The sequence below is a fragment of the Dermacentor variabilis genome, chromosome 1, assembly GCF_050947875.1.
Source record: "Dermacentor variabilis isolate Ectoservices chromosome 1, ASM5094787v1, whole genome shotgun sequence".
Classification (NCBI taxonomy): Eukaryota; Metazoa; Arthropoda; class Arachnida; order Ixodida; family Ixodidae; genus Dermacentor; species Dermacentor variabilis.
The window spans coordinates 136701960-136724999 of NC_134568.1; the positions used below are offsets into that span (position 1 = coordinate 136701960).

General features: G+C 47.7%; 1 protein-coding gene across 4 annotated transcripts in view; it reads left to right on the plus strand.

Annotated features, from left to right (window-relative positions):
* The window catches only part of raw (NDT-like domain-containing protein raw), a 147865-nt gene that overhangs the window by 48372 nt on the left and 76453 nt on the right, over positions 1-23040 (plus strand). For 3 of the 4 annotated variants that reach the window (XM_075695518.1, XM_075695514.1, XM_075695538.1), the window contains exon 2: positions 17914-17993. The exons of the other annotated variant lie outside the window; for it this stretch is intronic. In XM_075695518.1, coding sequence (XP_075551633.1) covers positions 17914-17993 — 80 coding nt within the window. The remainder of the gene's footprint in view (positions 1-17913; positions 17994-23040) is intronic. 4 annotated transcript variants of the gene reach the window in all.

Sequence of the window (23040 nt, forward strand, 5' to 3'; positions counted from 1 at the left end):
ACGTGTAACTTCTTTTTGTGTTCTCCTTCGCTTTGTGCAGCTCGCTTCTTTTTCGTGAAGGCACACGAGCGTCTACGATACAAAGCTTGGTGTGGTACATCACATTAAAGGTAACTGCAACCGGTTTAACATGCGTCGTAACGTTGTTAACAATTCTAACGCCACGCAGCATGCTACGGAGAAGGGATGACATCAAGTACTTCACGTAAGCATTAGGTAAACTGCAACCGGAACTATAGGATTTCTCGTGGCCAGATATGTGCCGTACATGCTAGATCTCCTTCGCGAACAGCGTCGCGCCGAACAGGAAAGATCATAAACGTCTTAAAAGCGGTGCTGGGTGGCAGGTCGATTAACCTTATGGCTAATCAATTATTGCTTTTACACCACTTATTTTTTATTTTTTTATTGTTTTTGTTGTTACCTAGAAGGTACAAGTCGAGTGAGTCAAGCTAGAGCCTCTAGAGACGCTTTCCTTCTACGCTAGGTATCAACATCTTCCTCCTCCTCCTCGCAGAGACTGTCGTCCGCCATGTTTTTCCTAACTCGCATGCGCAGAGCGGCGTAGTATACACTACTTCGGGACGCCCACGGCCGTTCCTACATTAGGATATATAATGCGGGGCAGAAAGAAAAACGTAATAATAATAAAATAATATAAAATAAAATAAAGACGTTAAAAAGATAGACCGTAAGAAGTGCGGCATTATGCCGCCAAGACCGATTATTGTTCTAGCGGTCACAATTGAATAAGGGTGAATAAGGGTGTTTCTGTGTTTTTTTTTTTTATCCCCGAGTTGTAATTTGATATGAGTTTTCTGAAATTTTGATATATTCAAGAAAATGTTGTAAGAATATTGACGGTCTAAATAAATAGCCCGCTTCCTACAGTCAATAGATTTTAACTTTTTCTTTAAGATACAATAAATCTCGTGAAAATCGGTGCATTGGTTGCCCAGAAAAACGATCTCAACGTTCCTATGTTTCTTGAAAGGAGCGGTAGAGCTATAAAGATTCCGCTTAAAGATCTACTTGAACTCGTCTAGCGATAGTTTTCGTGCTGAACTAGCATTACCTCGGCTCGCAGCAAGAGTATCGACTTTCTTCGCCTACACGCACTCTGAGCGTGCACTCATGAAAGCCGCAAGTGTGGAATGCTAACAATATATATATATATATACATATATATATATATATATATATATATATATATATATATATATATATATATATATATGTGTGTGTGTGTGTGTGTGTGTGTGTGTGTGTGTGTGTGTGTGTGTGTGTGTGTGTGTGTGTGTGTGTGTGTAAGCGCAGCGTTTTCATAGTACTATAGTCACCTGACAGCAGTAACAGAAAGTGTACGAAATTGCAGAAAAAATGGATCATATAATGGATCATATAAGGGAAAATGGGGTCGTATAAAGCTGGCGGCGCATTTCAATTGATGCGCGCAGGGAGAAGGCCGGCACGAAAAATGCAGGCAATAAAATACGGCGCACGGTGTTCGCTCCTCACCACCTCGCGCGTTGACATTTCGTGACGCCGCTGTCCACCGGACGCGGCGTGCGCGCTATACACTCGCACAGTTCCGCTCCTTCCGCGCGAGCACACGGGCAAGTCTGCGCAAATCGTAACGGCAAGCAACAGAACAGTGGCGTGCCCTGCAGACTTCTGTGCCTCGTCTTGTCTCCTATTTGCGCTGCGCCGGCCAGTGGTTTGTAAAGCCTCGCTATAGTCGGCGCCGCGCTGTGGCGCGTGCTCGCATGCATGTGGCCGAGTCGCCGTCGATGGCCGCACACGGAGAGACGACCGCGCGACGCCAGTGACCGACGATGTGCGCAGTTTGCGTGCGTGGCCGACCTCGTCGGTCGACCTTGCGAGCGGCCGTTTCCGGCGATGGCGAACGCTCGCGCGGTTCCCCGTGATCGCCGAGAGGCATCCTCTGTCGACGCGAAGAAAGCGAGGACGCGGGATTTCAGTAAACATTGGCGCAAACAGCGCGCTGCATCCGACTGGGAAGCGTTCGCTCACGAGTCGCGTGTATATACGCTGAGCGCTGATGATACGGTGAGATAATAGCTGAAAGAAAAAAAAATAAGTACCCGCGCGCGTAACTCGGAAGCCTATGTTCGTGCGCGCTTTGCGGGATTGCTACTTTGTGCAAACGAGAGTGTTTACAAGTCGTTCGTTTATTAGAGATGGCGAGCTTAAGAAATTGCAGTCGTGCGTACACATTCGGGCTCCTTTGTTCTGGCGACCCATTATTCCTCCTTTCTTGGATTTCCTCCTGGCTGCGTTTGTGCCATCTTCTGTGTGCCCTTTTCTATTTTTATTTCAATCGGTTTTAGCCTACTGTTGCAATATTGTAGGTGCGAGACTTTCGTTTAATTTTATTTTGTATTCCAAGACAGGGAACAAGAATTAGACACTGGGGCATCACGCGTTAGCCCACCCTTCGTTGAGACGCACGACATTTCCCCGACAGTCGCACTGAATCCAAAAGACACACACACAAAAAAAAATCGAGGCGATGGTTTAATTGCAACCCGTCTGCATGCGTTCGCAAGTAACGGCGTATCTATAGAATAATGGATATAGAATAGGGTGGTGGCGGCGTTGCTCGTCTAGTCAGACAAACTATTTCTAGTGAACGCTGCTGCAACGCACTAAATGATGCTTTTGCTTCTTGTTTCCCGCGCGCTACGGCGTCTGCTAGCCAGATGATCACTGACGCTGGCTTCATTCCGATGAATTTTATCTCCGTCGACTCGGTTGGGGGTGCGCCGCCTAATTGAAGTTTCGAAGATGTCTAGCTGTGTGTGTGTGTGGGGGGGGGGGGGGGGGAGTAGATGCTGATGATATAAAACGAAAGTTTTTGAAAAGTACCAGAGTTTATTCCTGAATAATGCTTGCCGCAGTTTTTTCCCAGTCGTTGCAGACTCCAACTTTGCCAGACGATTGCAATATGGAAAAGGTACTTCTGATTCACAAATCGAATAACACTCATTAAGGCGAGAACCTTAAGTGACTCGTTGCAACGGCTCATACCCGAAAAAAAATGCCGTCTAGTCCAACGATGCAAAAAAAAAAAAAAAAAAAATCAGGGATGCAAAAATATCATCATCAGGAATGGCTCATACCTGCGTAAGCAAGCAAAGATGCAATGGCTGAATATGAATGAAGAAACGAAAGAAAGATAGACCGAAAAAAGGAACGAAAAAAAGAATGGAAGAAAGAAAGAGAGAAAGAACGTTTAGGTAGTGCAGCATTAGGCGCTCGCATGTGTCGTTGAGGAGGTCGACCTACGGCGCCATACGTTTACTTCACACTGCAGCTCGTTACGTCTTGCAAGAAGTCTGACCCCTCCTACCGTACAACTTAATGCATTACCAAGTGTGCAGCAGGCTTTCGCCTCCACGTGTTACAGGAGTGTAACATGCTGCAAAACATTTTTTCTCCTCAAGTGCATGCCAATATATTTAACCAGAGTAACCTGCACCCTTCTTGAACGTATAATCTATTCCAACCTGTTATCTTTCCTTGAATCAAATCCATTTTCTTCCCTCCTGTCAACATGGCTTTAGAAAGTACTTTTCTTGTGAGACGTGCTCAGTTGCTCTTGTTAACGAATAACGTTTTTTTGTTATTGTCGACAAAAATCCATAAGGGATTATATCTTACTCGACCTCGCTGTCATAAGAAGCCAACAAATAATAACACCAAGGAGAACATAAAGGAAATTACTTGTACTTACTAATTGAATTAAAGAAACGATAAATTAATGGAAGTGAGAGTGGATGAAAAAACAACTTGCCGCAGGTGGGAGCCGAACCCACAAGCTTCGCATTTCGCGTGCGATGCTCTACCAATTGAGCTACGGCGGCGCGTTTCCCCATCCACTTTCTTGGGTACTTAAGTTTCCTAGCAGAACCCTGGGAGTGTTAGCCAGCACCGCCACCCACAGACCTTGGCGGCGGATGTGGCCCATCCTTTCTGCCGCAGGCGTCACGAGAACGTGATCTTTTTGGGTGAAGGCAACCGGTTCTATAAACCCACACATGCTACGTGAAGGCATCAGTGTTGCCGGATTCGAGACCCTCGTTATGTAATAAACGAGAAGAATGGGGGTTAAACGAGGGGCCCGATTTTTTTAATGAAGTCATAACAAGCCAACAAACAATGACACCAAGGACAACATAGGGGAAATTACTTGTACTCACTAATTCAATTAAAGAAATGATTGTATGTAAAATGTAAATGATTGTATTAAAGAAATGTGTGTAGTATCGTGTAACTATATATGATAACCCACGGGATGTTTCTGTCTTGCAATCTTAAATTAACGCAATTGCCAGCTGGTCTAGATAGATGTGTAAACATTTCTAAATGCAAGATTATGAGAGTAGAGCATCGTAATGTTCCTAGCATTAACCATGCTTACACTCATAACCACTCACCATTAACCTCCGTCACTTCGTACGCGTACCTTGTAATACTTATAACTCGAAACCTCTCATGGAATACGTATGCATGTTGAACGTGCTCTTAATAATACTAATCGCTTGCTTGGTTATCTATGCCGAAACTATCGCACTGCTCCCTCCCACCTGAAGCTCGTTTTGTGTAAATATTTAGTTTTAGATAAAAATTATAAAATGCTTTCTCCCTCTGGGATCCACATTAATAAATGCCCTTGAATCTGTCTAAAACTGCGGCGCTCGTTACTTACTCTCTATTGTCGCTATGCAATCGTTTCATCAGTTAAAGTCAACTTATATCTGCCGACACTTCCATCACGCCGCACATGCTCCCGCCCTTAAACCTCTTTCATAAGATTCATTACACTAACTCAGCTCTCGAAAAATTAACTTTTCCTTCCCCTATAGTCTGTGCCATCGCGGAACGATTACAGGCGATAGTTCCGTCATGCCGCATTAGTACCTGCCATGCTACTTTTTAGAGCGCAGCTCTTAGGCGCTCGTTCCTGCGGCTAGCGACGGCGTTCCCGGTGTAACCGAGCGAACAAGTAGAGCGAAACGTAAGAGCGAACGCGGCGCGCAGCGCGTGATGAAAAAAAAACCGCGAGAGAGGCGCGAGAAAGAAAGCGTAGAGGAGGGTGCAGCAGAACCATGAGGCGGAAAGCGGAGGAAGGTATGGCTACTGTAGCATACGTGGCGAAAGCGCGCGGAGAAAATCGTAGTGCGGCGGCGGTGGCTACGAGATGGCGCCAGAGTAGCGCGCGTCGTCTGGGAGTTCTGTCGGTGCCGGCTTTTGTGAATCGCGCCCACGCGTCACCCACGCGCTGGTTTTCGCAATCTCCAGATTAGCGAGGCAGGGGCGCCACACTTCGCTCCGTTTGCAAAGTGTCGCACGAGACCGATTGTTCGCGCCAGCCGATATATCGCGAAATGAAAACCCGCATGGAGCTGCACTCTATAGGCGTAAATCGCAATCGTCGGTGAATTTCTTTTGCCACGAACAAGCAGTAACTGAAACCACCTATGCCGTGACCTATGAACTCCGTCGCTGTGACTCATGATTCTGCCGCCTTCAAGAAAGCACTAAATGCTATATTTTTGTTAGCCGCTCCTCTCTGTAATCCTCGCAGGTCCTGAGAGCTGTGAGGGCAAGTCACAACCTATAGTAGCTTTCGTGCCAACTAAACCTTCCGCGTTGCGTTGTTCATGCCATATCCTTTAGAAACCAAGGCTACACAACTCCCTGCTGACGCAAACTGGCGATAAGATAGTGCCTATGTTACACTCGCTGCTTCGCTGTATACCTTCAGGCCTCACTGTATAGTATTCCACATCGTGCAGTCTGCCGACGCCGGCGAGCATCTGGATAGGTGTCCAAACTGAATACATTTCCTCAATATATGGCCGTCTTATTTATTCATTCAATACAGCCTAAAGAGAAGTCGGTTGAAGATTAGGGCGACTTGGCAGTCGTTACAGTATAGATGTGCCAGGCTCAGCTTAGGCAAGAGATTACGAGGGGGAAAAAAAGCCCTTTGAAGGCGCCTCCATACCATATCTGACTAATCTTAACGTAATTAACCTTAACGTACGTAATTCCGATGAGACAACGTGGCGGGTAAAGTCTTCAACATATATGCGTGAGCGCGTTGTTTTTTCGTGCGCGGATAATGCGAGAAACAAAATATGGATGTGTTTCACGCAGTCAGTCCGGAGCACTACGGAATATTAGACAGAACGCAGGTCCGCGCCCACCGGACCACGAAAGAAGTAAGGAGAAACATGGAATAAAGGTTGGTTTGTACACATGCATATTAAAGTGGCGCGTATAGCAACATATGTTATCGTTGGTTCTCACCATGATGTGCGCGTATAGGCGCGCTTAGACGAGTCCATCCATAGCATTTCTCTGACACGATTCTCTGATACAGAGGCAACTCATTCGTTCCAAAGTAATTATCAGCGCCGCCAAAATGACCAAATCTACTCTCGTACTATCTTAACCATTCAGTTCAGGATTTTAGTGCAATTTGATATGTGCAGCCGGTACTGAAAGTCATTTGCGATTAACATGTCGTATGGTACTTGGTAGGCAGCAAAAGTAAGAAAAAAAGAGAGAGAAAGAAAATCAACCAGTAAAAATCCCTAGAGATGGCCCACACTCATAAATTATCCCACGGACATCACCGGCACGAGTTTCTAATATTGATAAAGCACCGGATGAACTCAGAAACAGAAAAAAAATTACGCAGGCAAGAACATCCAATAGACGTCTAATACTGTTCAAAGAAAGACTGGAAGACCGGACTCAGAGTTCCCAGGAATAGAAGCGGGTTTTAACGACCTACAAGGTATAGAAATAATCTTCGTAAACGTTACAGATATTTCCTCACAAGCTCGGCATTATTCCAGTTATTCTTATCACATATCTTGTCGTTCGACCGCCACTAATCAACTCAGTCAATTCAGGAAGCTCAATCTGTTTCCTCGATTTATCGATTGGAAACCTATAGGGCGCTGCAATGTAAGCATTCCTTTGGCCCGATTAGATTCCTATCTTATCGTCCATCATCGGCCGATCCTGGTGATTGATAACGCATAGGCGGAACGCCGCTATAGCTGACGAAGAGCGAGAAGCAAAAGCTGCAATTAGGATCGTTACAAATTATTCTGGCCCGTTATATATTCCATGAGGGAACATTCACATTTCTAATGACCATATATTCTTGTGAAACATCCTTAAATTTATTACAGTTTTCTTCATTATCAATTTCTTGCTTGAATTGCTGTACTAGAGAAATATGGAGTAGCCGAGGTGCTATCTACCTCGATCTCTCCACAGCAACGTTACTGATTTATAACAGAACATAACTGTAATATCTGTACCGAATAAGTCATTTTCTATATTTTCCATTAGCCAACTTTGTCTGTACACCAAAATCTAGCCAAGCACTTTTTTTTTTTAAGCGAAGCTTTCTTTGCCTCTTTCTCCGACGTTCCCACTGCTGCTGCTTCTGTACGCATGGATGACCATTCTTGCATCTAGCCACCGGGGTCTGGAACCGAACTTGTCAATTCCTGTGCACAGCATCTCTTCATCAGCCAAGTTCCACAGCCATGTAGTTTATAGCTGTTGGGAGGTCTTCATGAAAGTTGGGTGGAGCAAATCTTTTCACCGTCACTGGTATTCCGGAGCTACTCTAGATTCGGTAACATTTATAAATCTGCTAATTTTCCAGGTTTTAATATAACCGACACTGTTCGCACTAAATAACAGTAACACGCCCCAAGCCCAGGTCTGTGGGTGTGCAGAAAAGGTTTGTTATATATATATATATATATTGACTAGTAATCGTGTAGTATTAAAGCTTCTTTTCACTTGCGCAATCTCCTCGCCCGTTTATTTTCTATACATATTCAAGAAGCATGTTGTTTATTTAAATGTGTTTTCTTTGTTTATGCTTCAACTCCAACTGCTGGTATTTCTTTTTTATTCTGTAATTATACTGTCAATCTAACCCCGATCGAAGTTATGGTCTTTCTTTCCAGTTGCGTAGTTTTGCGAAAGAGTGTACTACTACGGTTTTATAGCAGTAGCCTGGCGCTGAAGTTGAGTGTGTATTGTGTCTGTAAACTTTAATAATGTATCGATGCTGCTTTCAGACACAACGAAAAATGACCAAAGTATACCAACCCGCGCAAATTTGGCTAAAAAGCACGGCTTTCATTCGAAAAAAAAGTGTGTGTGTGGTGGGGGGGGGGGGGGAGGGTCCGCGTTGTGTATAATAGAATGTACGAGCGGCCACATGCAGACATCGAGAAAGCCTCGTGGAGTGAGTATCATCATGCTGGAAATCTGATAGTAAACTAAAAGCCCATTGTTACTCTTCCGGACAGCGCTAAGTTGGTCAGGGCTGCCGCCCTTAGCTATTGCTCCAGTTCGTTTGAATATTGCGACAACGGGCGCGTACATTTCGTATCCACGCTAGAAAAAAGAAAGCGAGGACGTTTGGTGACTGCGATATGCAAAATCGCTCCCAGGCTTTCCCTTTTAATCGCTACATCAAACGGGGGCGACAGCGTTCCTCAATACGCGAAGTGTGCGGGCCAACTTGAGTTTTTCCGACAGGGTCCCACGGCATTCTTCCAGCCCAGCTGCGAACGCAACGACTGACTCGAATAAGGAAAGCATGTTGAAAAAGTCGCAGTCCTGCACGGCACACGCAGCACAGTGACAGCGTAAGCTGGAGCAGCGGCTACATAGGAGCTCCATTTTCGGCACCATGCAGGTTCTTAGCGGCAAAGTCTCTTCGCGTCGTTCTCACGATACCGATTTGAACTGTCCGCCCGGCGTCGACGGCGAGCTGCGGCTTCTCCAGGGGGGGGGGGGGGTATTCAGTAAGAGTCCACCTAGTGGACTGTCCATTCCGGCTGCTGCTGATTGGATGCAGCTGTACGAGCGAGGAGGAGACGAGCGGCCCTAGCCAATCTGCTGCAGCTGAAATGGACAGTCCACTATAGGTGGACGCTTACAGAATACCGCCCCTGCTCTTTGCACAGCGGTCTGCCGAGCCCGATGTTGCCTGGTTGCAGCGGCGCGCGTATCTATACGATTCGCTTCTTCAGCAGCAGTTCGTACCTTGCGAGGAGGCGCCATAACGCCTACCAAAGATTGAACACAGGTATCCAGACTACGTAGCGCAGATGTCACATCCCTTGACCCGTGGCACGGTACGATGCTGTTGATGATGATGGTTCATTGCCACTTCCTTCGAAACGGGGTGGTGACAACTAGTGACCCAGCCTGCTTGAGTTAGCCAGGTACAGCTTCATGCAGCATGCAACTTCTATATGCAACTGTAGAGTTACTGTATATGCTACCAAAGGTAGCAGAGTTGCGCGTCTGTTTTATCTCGCCGCTAGCGCCTCTATTGGCAGAGCATCATCACGTGGTGGTCAAGCAACCGTGCATTGCGGAGAAGCAGATGCTCGGGCCAATTTTTGTATTTCCCGACGCCGCCGCTGCAGCGAACTGGATTGACACAAGTTATCGCCAGTCAAATTCAAAGCGAATCCGGCCGATCTTGGCGTTCGCTGTTCGCGTGCGGGCTAGCTGCGGAGAGCTAGCTATGTAGCTATGTCAATCCTGTGAAAAAAACTTTCACTACACTCCCACAGAAGGTTACTTTTGGAATCCCTAGAGTGAAAAGGCACATAATGAAGTGGCACTTGCTGGTGTGGCTGATATCCAGTGCCTGCTAGTAGGTGGGTACGTTTCTACAACAAGTCTAATGGGGTACCAGTGCCGAAATACCAATGGTTGGTCATTGACTCACCAGTAATATTTTAGACTGTCTACACGTCGAGAGCTTTGGCACATAAGCAGGTATCCCTAATGCAAAACCCAGTACCAAGTATCCAGTGTTCAGTGCAGCGCTGGATTATGGGTCCAGTGCCGCGCGCTGAATGCTGGGGCGCTGAGCAGGCGCGGCGTACTCGGAGGCGCTGGGTACTGGTGAGAAATATAGCTCTAGCGCGTTAAATACGCGGCGCCTGGACACCGTATATATTTTTTTGGAATATAAAAATCAACGGAGAGCGTTTTGGTGCAATAAAAAAGTAAAAATAAAGAAGCTCCAACTATTCGATCTTCGGACCTACAGACCCCAAGCCCGGTACTTTACCACTACGCCACGCCAGGAGGCGAACATGAGCGGATAATTTGCCATGTCAAGGATCGAGAAGCAGTTTCAGTTTCGCAGATCTGATACGTCTCGCTGAGTCATGGTAGCTGCGCTATCGCCCAGCAACTAAAACTCACGCCTGTACCACAAAGAAAATTTTGCTGTCCGTGTTCAGTAGCATGCTCGGAAGTTCCACAACATCGATTTTCACTTGCGACTGGCATTTTAACTTCGAAAAAAAGTCCTAAATGAACCGCCGACCCGGGACGCTGTATGGCTGTTACTACTGATTTGGATAGCTGTTTCTTGTTTTTCACGCGAAGGATATGCAACGTTTTCTTAGTTCAGTGATGCCTTTCAGTCGACACGTCGGTCTAGTCATATATCTTCGTCAGAGAAGCGCAGGCTAGTGCCGGGAGCCTTCAGCGACAGTACATACATACCTGTGTTTATGACGCGTCACATCGGCGCTCATCGCTACTTGTGCTGGCACTGTAAACATGAAAAAAATGGTTTATTTAAGAACACCGATGCGAAAGCTGAAATATAGTGATTTATCCTTGTTAGACTTCTTGATTCCTGAGCCTAGGCGCGTCGAGAGCGTGCAGACGGACTCGGCGGATACGCTAGGCCTAAGCTTCGGTGGGGACCGATCTCGGCGCCTTTTTCTTGACGATCTTATGCAGTCAGCTGTTTCGATGCGCTTTGTTTGCGATTAGGCGGAAAAGCGGTCCACAAGCGATGCAAAAGCGCCCACGGTCGATCGACGATACGGTAGGCATGCCGCCTGCAAAAACGGAGTGCGGCTTCACCGCATAGAATTGGTTGCTTCCCAGGCAAGATGGCGGACCTACGCGCAACTCTGCTACCTTTGGTAGCATATACAGTAACTCTATGCAACTGCTACCTGTCGGGACACCTGGTGGAATATAATAGAACTGCAATGCAAAGTTTGTATGTATCGACGCTACGCGGCGCGCATGTCACAACGCGTGTCAAATGGCACGATACGATGATGATGATGATGATGATTTAATGATGTTTCCTTTGGAATGGGACGGTGACGAACAGTATAGTCTGCTTGAATTAATCAGGTATACGCCATACATGTTTTTCATTACATCAATATTTATACATCTCCATAATCTTCCTTTTCTTCCTTGTAGCGCTACCTATGCAATTGCTACATGGGCGTGCCACCTGGTGTAATAACGTGTAACTGCAATGCAAAGAGCGCATGTATAGACGCTACGCGGCGCGCATCTGACATCCTAAGACAAGTGGCACCATACAATGCAAATAATGATGATGATTTATTGGCATCCCCTTTGAAACGCGGCGGTGACATAGTCACCAAGCCAGCTTGATTTTATTAGGTGCGCAATGTATATTTTTAGCATTCTTGTACACATCTCTTTAAACTTCTTTTTCTTCATCAAACCTCCTTAACCTGCCTTTTACCGCTACCTGTGCAACTGCTGTACATGGCGGTCTACCTGGTACAATACTACCCGCCATGGTTGCTCAGTGGCTATAGGGTGTTGGGCTGCTGAGCACGAGATCGTGGGATCGAATCCCGGTCATGGCGGCCGCATTTCAATGGGGGCGAAATGCGAAAACACCCGTGTACTTAGATTTAGGTGCACGTTAAAGAACCCCAGGTGGTCGAAATTTCCGGAGTCCTCCACTACAGCGTGCCTCATAATCAGAAAGTGGCTTTGGCACGTAAAACCCCATAATCAATTAATTAATTAACCTGGTGCAATACTCGCAATATGCAACTGCAATGCAAAGTGTGCGCGCATCGACGCCGCGTGGCGCACATATCGCATACCGTGTCTCTGCGCGTGCTAGGACGCGTTTATATGGCATTTTCCCGCTCAACGCTAGCGAGCGCTGACGTGGCGAAGTGGTAGATAAGCTGACTCCCACGCAGCAGACCTCTGGGTTCGATCCCCTCATTCCCTGCGATAGCTGCTACAGACACCGGCGGCTGAGGCGGCGGACACCATCGCCAACCGAAATGGCTATTGGAATGAGCCCATAACAGATTACGCTGTAAAAAGGAAAGACGAAAAATTCGCCGACGATTACGACGCTCCCTAGTGCGATATTTGAGCGCCGCTCTATACGTGTTCTGATTTCCCGATATGTCAGCTGGCGTGGACAATCGGTCTCGTGCGGGCACGTTGCAAAAGGAGCAAAGTGTGATGCTACTGCCTCGCTAATCTGGAGATCGCGAGAGCCAGCGCGTAGGGCCAGGGCCTGGGTAACGCGTGGGCGCGATTGATTCACAGAAGCCGCCGCCGACCGATGTCCCAGACGACGCGCGCTACTGTGGCGCCATCGTCGTCGCACTGCGCTTTTTCTTCTCGCGCTTTCGCCATACCCTCCTCCTCCGCTTCGCTCTCGGAGTGTGTGTGTGTGTGTGTTTTTCATCCCACGCTGCGTGCCGCGTTCCCTCTCATCTTTCCCTGTGCTCGTTCGCTCGGTTACGCTGGGAACGCCGACGCTCGCCGCAGGAACGGGCGCCTACACTCTTAAGTTTACACCCTTTGGATCGTATCTTGCCACACAACGATAAACGTCATCTCTCTCGTTTGCATTTCCTTTGTTTAACGCTGCGAGCCCGGTACTTCCCAGTAACGAACGGCACGCGCGTTATCAGCATGACATAGCATTGCCGACAGGAAAGTAGCGCGCTCTGCGTTTTTAAGAAAGGAAACGCAAGCACGACCAATGACGATTATCGTTGTGTGGCAAATATGCACCGCAAAGGGCGCAACAGTTTTTAGAGCGTAAGAGCAGCTGCGCTTTAAAAGAACGTAGGCTGGACCTTCTCAATGTTAGCAAACGTTCGCGAAAAGAAGGTATATACTATGTAAACTGATAAGTTAAATTTGCAGCATGGAGTTCACCACGCCAATGCTTTCGGGGCAAAGCAACTGTATACTTTTGAAAAAGGGTAGAAATAAAATACAGCGTAAAGCGCAACAAAAATTTATACCAAAGACGCCGCGAATTCTGTGGCATCTAGGCGACAGGGCACAATGAGTAATGAATACAGGTACGTAGGCTGGGTTCACTGTGCACGTACCATTGTAGATGCATTAGGCACGCTGTGAATTATGACGCCATGGCGATAATCTTGAACGTATAGCAAAGTTGCGAATGCATACCGGTGCAACGAAATAGAACGGCAGCGCGTGAATATTGCAGATCTCGAACTACGGCGGGCATATGGAAATCGTCGCGCGTATACGCTCCGATAAATGAATAAAACGCCAGCGACAGCGCGCGCATCAGTGCGGAAGTTCCCGGCCGGACATGATGCGCATCGCGAATGCCCACGACATGCCTAGTCGTGCGTCGCCGTTGACGCTGTTCGGCAATTTGTTTCATCTCTCTCTTTTTTTTTCCTCTTTTGTACTTTGCTGCGCCGCGCTCGGCTGCTAAACTGTCTGCGGCGCGGTCGGGGGCCCATTAACGTAATGGCTGTCCACGTGACTGCGGAAAGCGGATCTTCTTGGCACGTTGTTTGTGCCGCGAGCTTATGAGATGGGTCGATATCGGCGGCCCGGCTTTCCCGCTTTTTGCCAGAGGCGAGCGGAGTCGCGCAAAGAGCGTCGCCCATGCAAAATCCAAAAAGTTGCGCGCCGACGCGTGTCTGCAGTCGGTTGCTGTTTCTCAACGTGTTCGCGCACCTTCGAGGGCAGCAACGCGCGCTTGCATCCGCGCGCATGCGGCTTGATCACTACTCTATGAAGCTATGCGTCGGTCGCCATGCTGTCTGGCGTTTAGTCTCGTTCGTCTTCTTCGTTTATTGTCTTCACAAGTAAGTAGACGCGAGTCTCTCGAATCGGTATGATGTCGACCGCAAGACTAGCATCCACATCCGTCACTGCGCGGACTTCGGAAGAGCGATGGGACGAGTCCACCTTCCGGATTTACATTAGGAAGGTTCAGAATAGTGGTCTGTGTATGGAGCTTAGGGTGCCCCAACGAGCGACCTCTTTGCGTTCTGCCCCACCGGCAGTGGGCTTTAGAACTGGGTTCCCGACAAGCGTTAGCGTCACGCGATTGCAGCGCCTTTCCTGCACACCGAAGGAAAATTAAAACGTAATGCCAGAGAAAAAACAAAGAACATGAGATAATGCAATCCGAAATATTTTACAGGATGAAGAGTATACCTGAAAGCTTATTGTTTTCAGCCAGGAGGCGTTGACGCGTTTTTGATGTGCTCGCGGCGATGTTGGGAGGACGCAAAGCAGGTTTGGGGTGTTTGGGGCACCCATACTATATTTGAAATTTAGCGTTAGGGGCGTGCGAAAACCCAAAGATACTGTTTGGGTTCGGCGCATGCGCTGTGGCGAAACGGTAATAGAAGCCCCGTGACTTTGGGGGCCCTTATTCTAAATTATGGGGTTTTACGTGCCAAAACCACTTTCTGATTATGAGGCACGCCGTAGTGGAGCGCTCCGGAAATTTTGACCACCTGGGGTTCTTTAACGCGCACCTAAATCTAAGTACACGGGTGTTTTCGCATTTCGCCTCCATCGAGATGCGGCCGCCGTGGCCGGGGCTCGATCCCGCGACCTCGTGCTCAGCAGCCCAACACCATAGCCACTGAGCAACCACGGTGTGTGGGGGCCCTTATCCTAAAGCAGCCTATATTGTTTGTCAGACGTTGGTAACGCGGCAAGTTATTTTGATATCCTAGCAGTGTTTTGGAGGCCGTCATCGAACACTCCGTGAACGACGAGCTCGTGAAGAAGAGAAAAACTATGATGCAAGTCACGCGTTTTAATCGGACTCACGTGACATGCCTTCCACCCCAGTACTCGCTCGTAGCTGGCCATATAGACCGGCAGCGGGCGCCCTGGAACTCGTACATAATCCGGATGTTGTTGCATTTATACGATGAGAAAATACTACAAAGGGACACAGGGTGTTTTATTTATTTATTTATTTATTTATTTATTTCTTAGACTGCAGAGATAACTTTTTTTAAAAAATCCCGTACAGCAGATAGCACATTACTAATCCCTGGTCTGGATCACTCAGAGAGGTGGACATTACTTGCACGAGAAACCCAAATGCGCAATCGACTATTTAATAGAATTTCACTATTTAAGTTCTTACTTCATTAATTTACGGCACACGTTGTAATTTACTACTTGTAGCTAGTGAGAACCCAACGCGTGTCTACTTGAAAGGAATTATCAAGGTGGCAGCAGTTTTCGAGATATTAACGTCCCAAGTGTGCGATGAAATGCATTGGCGTTCCAGTTATCTGTGCTTCAATGCACTGAACGCGCTTTCTTTAAAAACAAAAACGTATCAGCGGAATAACAGTGTATTTTTACTTCAAGCTTGAAGGACGCATATCTCAGAATCCATCCTCATGATTCGTTGCACACTCGCCGGCTACAATTCGCAGATTGCAATATGTACCATAAATGTAACCATTAGAAACTTGAATTTATAAATTTTGTTAATTAGTCATTGCGCACCTTGGTTTCTCGCGCATGTATACCTGCCTCTTAAAGAGCATTCAGTTCAATTATTGGAATTGTGCTATCTGTCATGTACGTTTCTTATATTCTGTATAGTAGAAAAAAAAAAAAGAAACGTGCATTGTTAGTATATCCATACCAACACACGCAGGAATAGCGAAACGTGGCTCTTTTTTTCTGAGCCGCTGGCTTCCGTACAGCGTCGCGCAGCCACCACGTTTGCGTGCAAGAACGCGTGTGCCTGTTGCCGCAGCAATGCGACCGAACGTGGCGGAATGCTGGCCCCGTGTCGGCGTGGTTCCGGGGTATTTAGCTCCACTAGCGTGACAATGGGCCACCCCATTGTGTGGTGATTGAGCTGCAGGCGACCGGCACCGCATGCTATAACACGGCAGTATACAGCGCGCTGCCGTCTGCAGCGCGCAGCAAACAGCCGACAGATTCCACGGCCTGATAACCGCGCGAGGAATTTCTCTTTCTATACCCCCACCGGGTGCCCGGCTCGTCCAAAAGCGCTACCGATGGCATGCGTTGGTTGCTCGCCTGTTACACCGGCCGAGCACTCCGGGGCAAAACAGCGCGGACGCGCGCGCATATAGGCGGTGAAACTCGAAAAAGGAAAATAAACAGAACAAGAAATGAAGGCGGGGGGGGGGGGGGGGGGAGAAAGAAAAAAAAACTTGTTTATCCGGGGCGTGATCGCGCCGGTGGTTGTGCTGCATGCTATAGCTGCCATACACTACGGTGTTGCGACCCGCCGACAAAACGTGTCATTATATCGCCGCCATACAACTCTCGGCGGGATCTCCACTTCGCAGAAAAAAAGAAGGCAAGAACGGTATCCCTCGTTGGTCCATTCACAAGGTTAACCGCGATGCGCGTAAAAGACGCGCGAAGGGCTTTCCCATTGCGGCTCGGAGAAAGATGGAGCGAAGAAACGAAGAAAAACAGCAACTGAGGCGGACTACTCGAACCACCGGCTCGACATTGCGCTCGGACACGAAGGAAATCTGAACGCTTTTACCGACGCGTAGCTGGCTTGGCTAGATAAAAAAAAAAGATAGAGATAACATAATAGATTAAAGGCAGGGAGGTTAACCAGTGTGACTAATGCTTTTCCTTATCTCATATATAGTATGTCGCCTTGAGCGCACACGGTCATGAAAAGCTGGTGCGATAACTTCAACGTGACATCTCAGCTCATATGTTTTCATCCGTCCGTAAAGCAGCCCTGTATCGAAGTAATCAACCACTCTATAGTTAATAAAGGGAAAATCAGACATCCACCCGTTCGTAGTATTTGCTACAAAGGAAACCTATACGGGTTCCTCGAAAGAAAAGCCTAGCAGATGAAAAAAAAAAAAAAAAGGTCCTGGTACGGGACTCGAATCCGGGATCACCGCCTTTTCGGGGCACTCGCTCTACCATCTGAGCTAATCAGGCGGCTAGCTGATGGCAGGGCGAAGTCGAATTTGTCAACAACTCGAAGCAAAGGCAAGAGTTTGAGGTAATAGTTAGCGATGGGCTTGGACCAGGGTTCATGCATTCAGTTCTCACTAAGGGAACGGTCGTCAAGTTTCTCAAGCGTGGCTCAGACTGCTGTTCTTTATGGCTAGGAAACAAGGGCATTCACATAAGAGGTGCGCAATTTTTTCTTTTGCACCCACAAACGTCACGTTTGGAGCTACGCATCATACATATATGTGACAGATTAAAAAAGTAAGCGTGACTTTTCCTTAACGGAAATAATTGGCTCATTGTCATGCCTCTCTAACCAGGGCCGGTGTTCTCGGGTGATCACTTTCGGCGATGGTTTATTTCGCGAGAATTTGCGAGACTCAGCACCGGACGCGTCCGCGTATGTACGGCCGACAGCGTTTTACGCGTTGCGCTGCGCCAAGGTCGCTATCTTCGCACATTACCAAGAGGGAGTGAAGCTATCTTCGGAAGTGATCGCCCGAGGATAACGACCCATATAGATAAATTGCTTTGAAAGCCCCACTGAATTCCCTTGTGGACGGCAACTTAATAAATTCGATAGAATTTGTAGGTTCTTGAGAACTCTACTGTGAGTGTTAACACTCTTAGGACTACTTGAATGATGACATTCATGTGTGCGCGTATAGCATTTTTATAACACAGTTGGCATGAACTTTTCGCGGGTGCTTGCGGAAATCTTCTTCTGGTTAGCTTCACTTTTAGTCTCGTTTACATTTACTTCTCTTTTTACAGCGAAGCTGTCTATGGCTAGGATCTGGTGGATCGCGTCCGCGCGTAGACCAACAATTTTTCATTCGTGGGCCCATCCCGAAGTAAGTGCAACACCGGGCCGACCCGCGGCGGAGGTGCTGTTCGCCCATTGAGGGGCCCACGTACACAGCTTCGCTGGTCATCTCCACAGAGTCGAACGGCGCCGAGTTTTTTCATGATTTTTTTTTTTAGATTTAGTGTGTTTGCGTGTTTGTGGTACGCGTGTGCGTGTTCATAAATACATAGTTAGTTTCAATTTCTTAACGGTATCTCGGAATAGCCGGCTCTAGTGTAGCCTACGTACCCATTCTGTCGGCTGTTATTAAACAGCAAAACAAAAGAAGAGCTTAATCGCAGAGTTTTTAATCTGTTTGAAAACAGTCCCTTATCGGTCAGCGTCCTTAACATATTCAAAATATGGCCGTTCCACGCGGAGTGGTCCAGCATTTTTTTCTCCTTTTTCGCCCCCTTCGACCAGCATATATTTGAGCGGGGGATAGATAGATAGAACAACTTTATTGAAGAATAAAACGCTCAATGGTTGGAGCCCCTAGACAAGGGCCCCACTGGCTTCCGCACGCCGTTTCGCTTGTCGAATGATGGCCCTTTGGACCTCTTCCTGTGAGCTGGACAGCGCCGCCTCCCATTGTGTATGATCCGTAATTTCTGTGTTTGTCTTTTGTGTATATGCCGTGCATGCCCATGAGATGTGGTCTAAGGTTGGCGTGGCTCCGCACCATGGGCATGTGTCCGCATATCTTTCAGGGTGGATTTTATGGAGAATGTGCAGATTGTTATATGTATACGTTTGCAGCTTTCGCCATATAACCTGTTCTTCCTTACTGAGGTTCTTATCTGGGGGTGGTAGTTTCATTCTATTTCCTCTGTGGTAGTTTAAAATTGCAGAGTAGTTCTTGTCAATCGGAATCAGGTCTTCAGAGGCGTCCTGTGAGCACCCGTGGTGTGTAGCATGCGCACGAGCTACTCTGTCAGCCTCTTCGTTTCCCTTGATTCCCTCATGACTGGGTACCCATATAAGGTGAAATCTGGCTCGGGGTTTTATATCTCGTATAATCCTATAGGCTGCGGTGCATACTCGTCCCCTGAGGTAGCTTCTGCATGCCGCTTGAGAGTCTGATAGGATGGTTATTTGTTGTTGGATTGGTTCCGCCGCTTTGATAGCAAGGGCTATAGCGGGGGAAAAAAAATTTGCTACAAGTTGACGGATTCTTAAAAGTAGATTTCTCAGTTTATTTTAGCCACTAAAAATTTTACACACGTTAATTTCTTATTGTTTAATATGTACCTGAATATTTGAAGAAAGCTGCATTTGAACAGTCAGCTGTCGTCTCAAAAAAAAAAAAAGAAAAGCTGATATCTGGCTACCTGGATGGGGGGAATTTTTTATATGGCTCAAATAATGTGGGAAATTTATTTTTGCGTAACCGCCTACGCGCACAAATTTGTGTTTGTTTGTTTGTTTCTTTGTTTTCACTTAAACGCCATGATGGTCAAAAAATCGCTGCAAATAACTTTGCCTGAAATGACCTAATAACGACTGACTTTCTATCTGTTCTTACAAGCCATTGTTGTGTTTTGCGAATCGGAGCGCAAGCATTTTCTTTCACATTCTGCATTAGTACGAGTGTCCTCATAATTTTTGCAGCAAAGAAGCTTTTTTTCTATTCTAGCCAATAATAATTATAATAATGATGATGATGACGATAATGATTAGTCATGATTATGATGATAATGAAAAAAAAGCAATTTTATTCTCGGTAATAAGTTTGAAAACGAACCAAAGCGACACCCCCATGCCCATAAATCAATACACATAATAATACATGACGTACGTGCCTCAAGCAACACACTGCGTATCTAATCTGTATCGGTGTCACTCTGGTGTATTTCAAATGTACGGGCTGCGAACTGCTGCGAACTACTGCTCAACAGCAAAAAAGGCTTGAAAAGGGTGTTTTACCGTGGCACACAATATCTTCAACGTCTTTCTCGTCTTCGTATAGGATTTCCCTTTACCTTTCTCTTAACAGATCTCGAGCCGTCATGTAAATATTATTCTCCTTCTCTCTATCTATCTATATCTCTCTCGCTATTTGAACGTCGTCGTCAAGCAGGGAATCAAACAGCAGCAGGGCATGTAACTGGCGGACGCGAGCCGAGTTAGGCATGTGATCACGCAGTGCCCTTACCATTCGGCTCACAGCCAAGGACTGCTCGGAGCCTCGAAGGCTCTGTCGTTCTCTTCAATGTGTGCTTGCCCAGTACGCTGGGTGAGCAACGCTCTGCAAAAGACGGTGAGAAATCGGCGACGGTGACCTCCGAGGACCCAACGCATTGCTATAGCTCATCCGAAACTGCATTTTCATCTCTAATCGACCTATGTAACGGCACTTGCACCTCAGTCTCGCAAAGGTGGCGAGACTGAGGAGCATGGCTTCAGCCTGTTCGGTTGGCTGAACAACGCGGCCGCAAATTGGAGCTGTTCTGCCCCCTTGTCACCTCAAAAATGATCGACACCGAAGGGGCCTTAAAAATGACGAACGAAGACCCGCTTCCCAACGCGCGCTCAGAATACATCGGCCTGACGGGCTAACGCTTTCCTCGCGGCAGAGCTGTTTGTTTTCGTTTCGGGACGCCAGTTGTTCGGACGTGCGCTTGCTCAGCCGTAAGTATGCACGCGGGCGGCCGGCTCAGATCTATACGTCAACCGAAAAACGTCACGGCAGTCAGTCGCTACCGTGTTTTCTCGCTCTGTATGCTGCAATAAGCCCGACGACATCGGTTTGGGTAAAATCGTGGTATTACCCAAACCCTGCAGCGTTTCGGCGGCAGGGGAAACGCTGCATCAACATCCGCGCAACGTGCGCACAGAAGGGCGCGTTTACGAAATTGTCGGCATGCAGGCAGCAGGCGCGACCGCATAGCCTGAGACCATGCGCCGATGATTTATCAACAGTGGTTGAGCAAGAAAAGCCCCAGAGTGGGATCTCAGAAGCCACGAGCCAGCGTTTCGACGAGGAGACAAGTCCCGTTGAAGATGCGATGACTCGAAGCTTCTAAGAGATCCATGCTGAGCCTTGCCTTGTTCAACCACTGTTGATAAATTCACGCTTTCTTCTCTCTTTGTATTGTTTCGATCCTGCACGGATTATGAGCCATATACCGCGGTGTGTTTCATGTCTACGACACTTGACAACAAAGTATTTTGAAATGGTCGGCACTGGCCAACTTCATTGGCTGCTGAAGGAGAAAAGATGGGAGGTGGCAGACGGCCGGTGATGAACTGGAGGCCGGAGAGTAAATGTATACATGAGGGGATTCAGTCAACTAAAAGAAAATAAAACCATGGACGAGTGGATCTTGTTTGCTAAGAACGCCAGATCAAGAGCATAAATGCTGCGCTTCGTTTCCATAGAGCGTCCTCTAGTGCAAGAACACCTGCGGATTTGTCTTTCGGCGCGGAAGAGACTTCGACGTCGCTGCTGTTTCATTCTCGTCTCGATCGCGTTTCTTTTATTCGGCTAGTCCGCTTATGTTAATTCGCCCTGTGCGAGCCACGAGTTACCTATACTGAATCTCGTTGTGGCTATATATATATATATATATATATATATATATATATATATATATATATATATATATATATATATATATATATATATATATATACGTCACTGGTACCGCCCCGCGGCCGAGCCAAAAGAAAAGGACGAGAAGGACGAGACGCGCTCGCGGACCGGTTCGAACGCGGTGGGTCACGTGCTCTGTAGCCTATATTGCGGCTGTTTCCCATCAAGCGGGCAATCAGGCGGCGCACATCGAGACGAGCGTAGCAGGTGGCGCGTTTCCCGATTGCGAGCACCGCCGTGATGAGTGATTCCCCCCCGAGCCCCCTCGGCGTCCACCTCCAGCCCCGTCTTTCTTCTCTCGCTTCTCAAGTACGCCAGAACGCGGCGTCATGCAGAGGTGGAACTTGCGGGATCACGCAGTGTGGGGGAGGCGCGCGCTCCTGAAGTACGCTACGTGCTCTTGATCCCCCGGCACGCAATAAGCAGGGTATACCGTTACTGAACGGGAAACGCAGCCATCTCGATCGCGGACATCTGCATTCCACGCGGGAGCGAGCGCGCTGTTGCGCGGCGCTGCAACCACGTTTCGCTTATGGAACCTTCATGCGTGTGCCTGAGCATGCCTGCATCCGTAATGCGCGCACTGGCGGGTCGAGGTTCTACAGTGGCGCGCATGGATGCTGGCTGCAGTACGGGCAGACCGCCGCAGCTGCATGCGGGGGCGTCACCCCCCGGTCCTTTCCTCGTAAGGGTGGGCGACGCTGTGGCTTCTGACTGAGGCCGGTCATGCAACGCATATCCATGCTTTTCGAGGAAGCGTTGCGTTTTTGATCGCTGGGTCGTCAACGCTGCGTGCGAAGGTCGGCAGCGCATGCTGAACCGAAATCAAGAAAGGGATTGTCATCATCGGGACCGATGCAACACGCTTCGTCCGAAGGAATCAGTATCTACAGCGTGGCAAGGCACTTCCTCTCGGGTTCGATGAAGCAACGCTACAACTCCGTCTCCAGCCTCCTCTTCTCCTTTTCTGTATTCAGCTTAAGAAATATATATATAATGTAACTCTCGTAGGGACCCGCCGTGGTTGCTCAGTGGCTATGGTGTTGGACTGCTGAGCACGAGGTCGCGGGATCGAATCCCGGCCACGGCGGCCGCATTTCGATGGGGGCGAAATGCGAAAACACCCGTGTGCTTAGATTTAGGTGCACGTTAAAGAACCCCAGGTGGTCAAAATTTCCGGAGTCCTCCACTACGGCGTGCCTCATAATCAGAAAGTGGTTTTGGCACGTAAAACCCCAAATATTATTATTATTAACTCTCGTAGGGAAAAAAAAAGAGAAGTGGTGCCGCCTTTCAGTGCGGTGACTTATACTGCATTGGTTGTGTCACAAGTTTTTTCCTATGCATGTGGGACTTATCGGCCGTGCACAATTTGTAATACTGATAGCTTCCGGTTGACACTTGTTTTTACTGGAAAAATTGGCAGCACGAAATACCGCCAATTACTTTTGCTATCTTT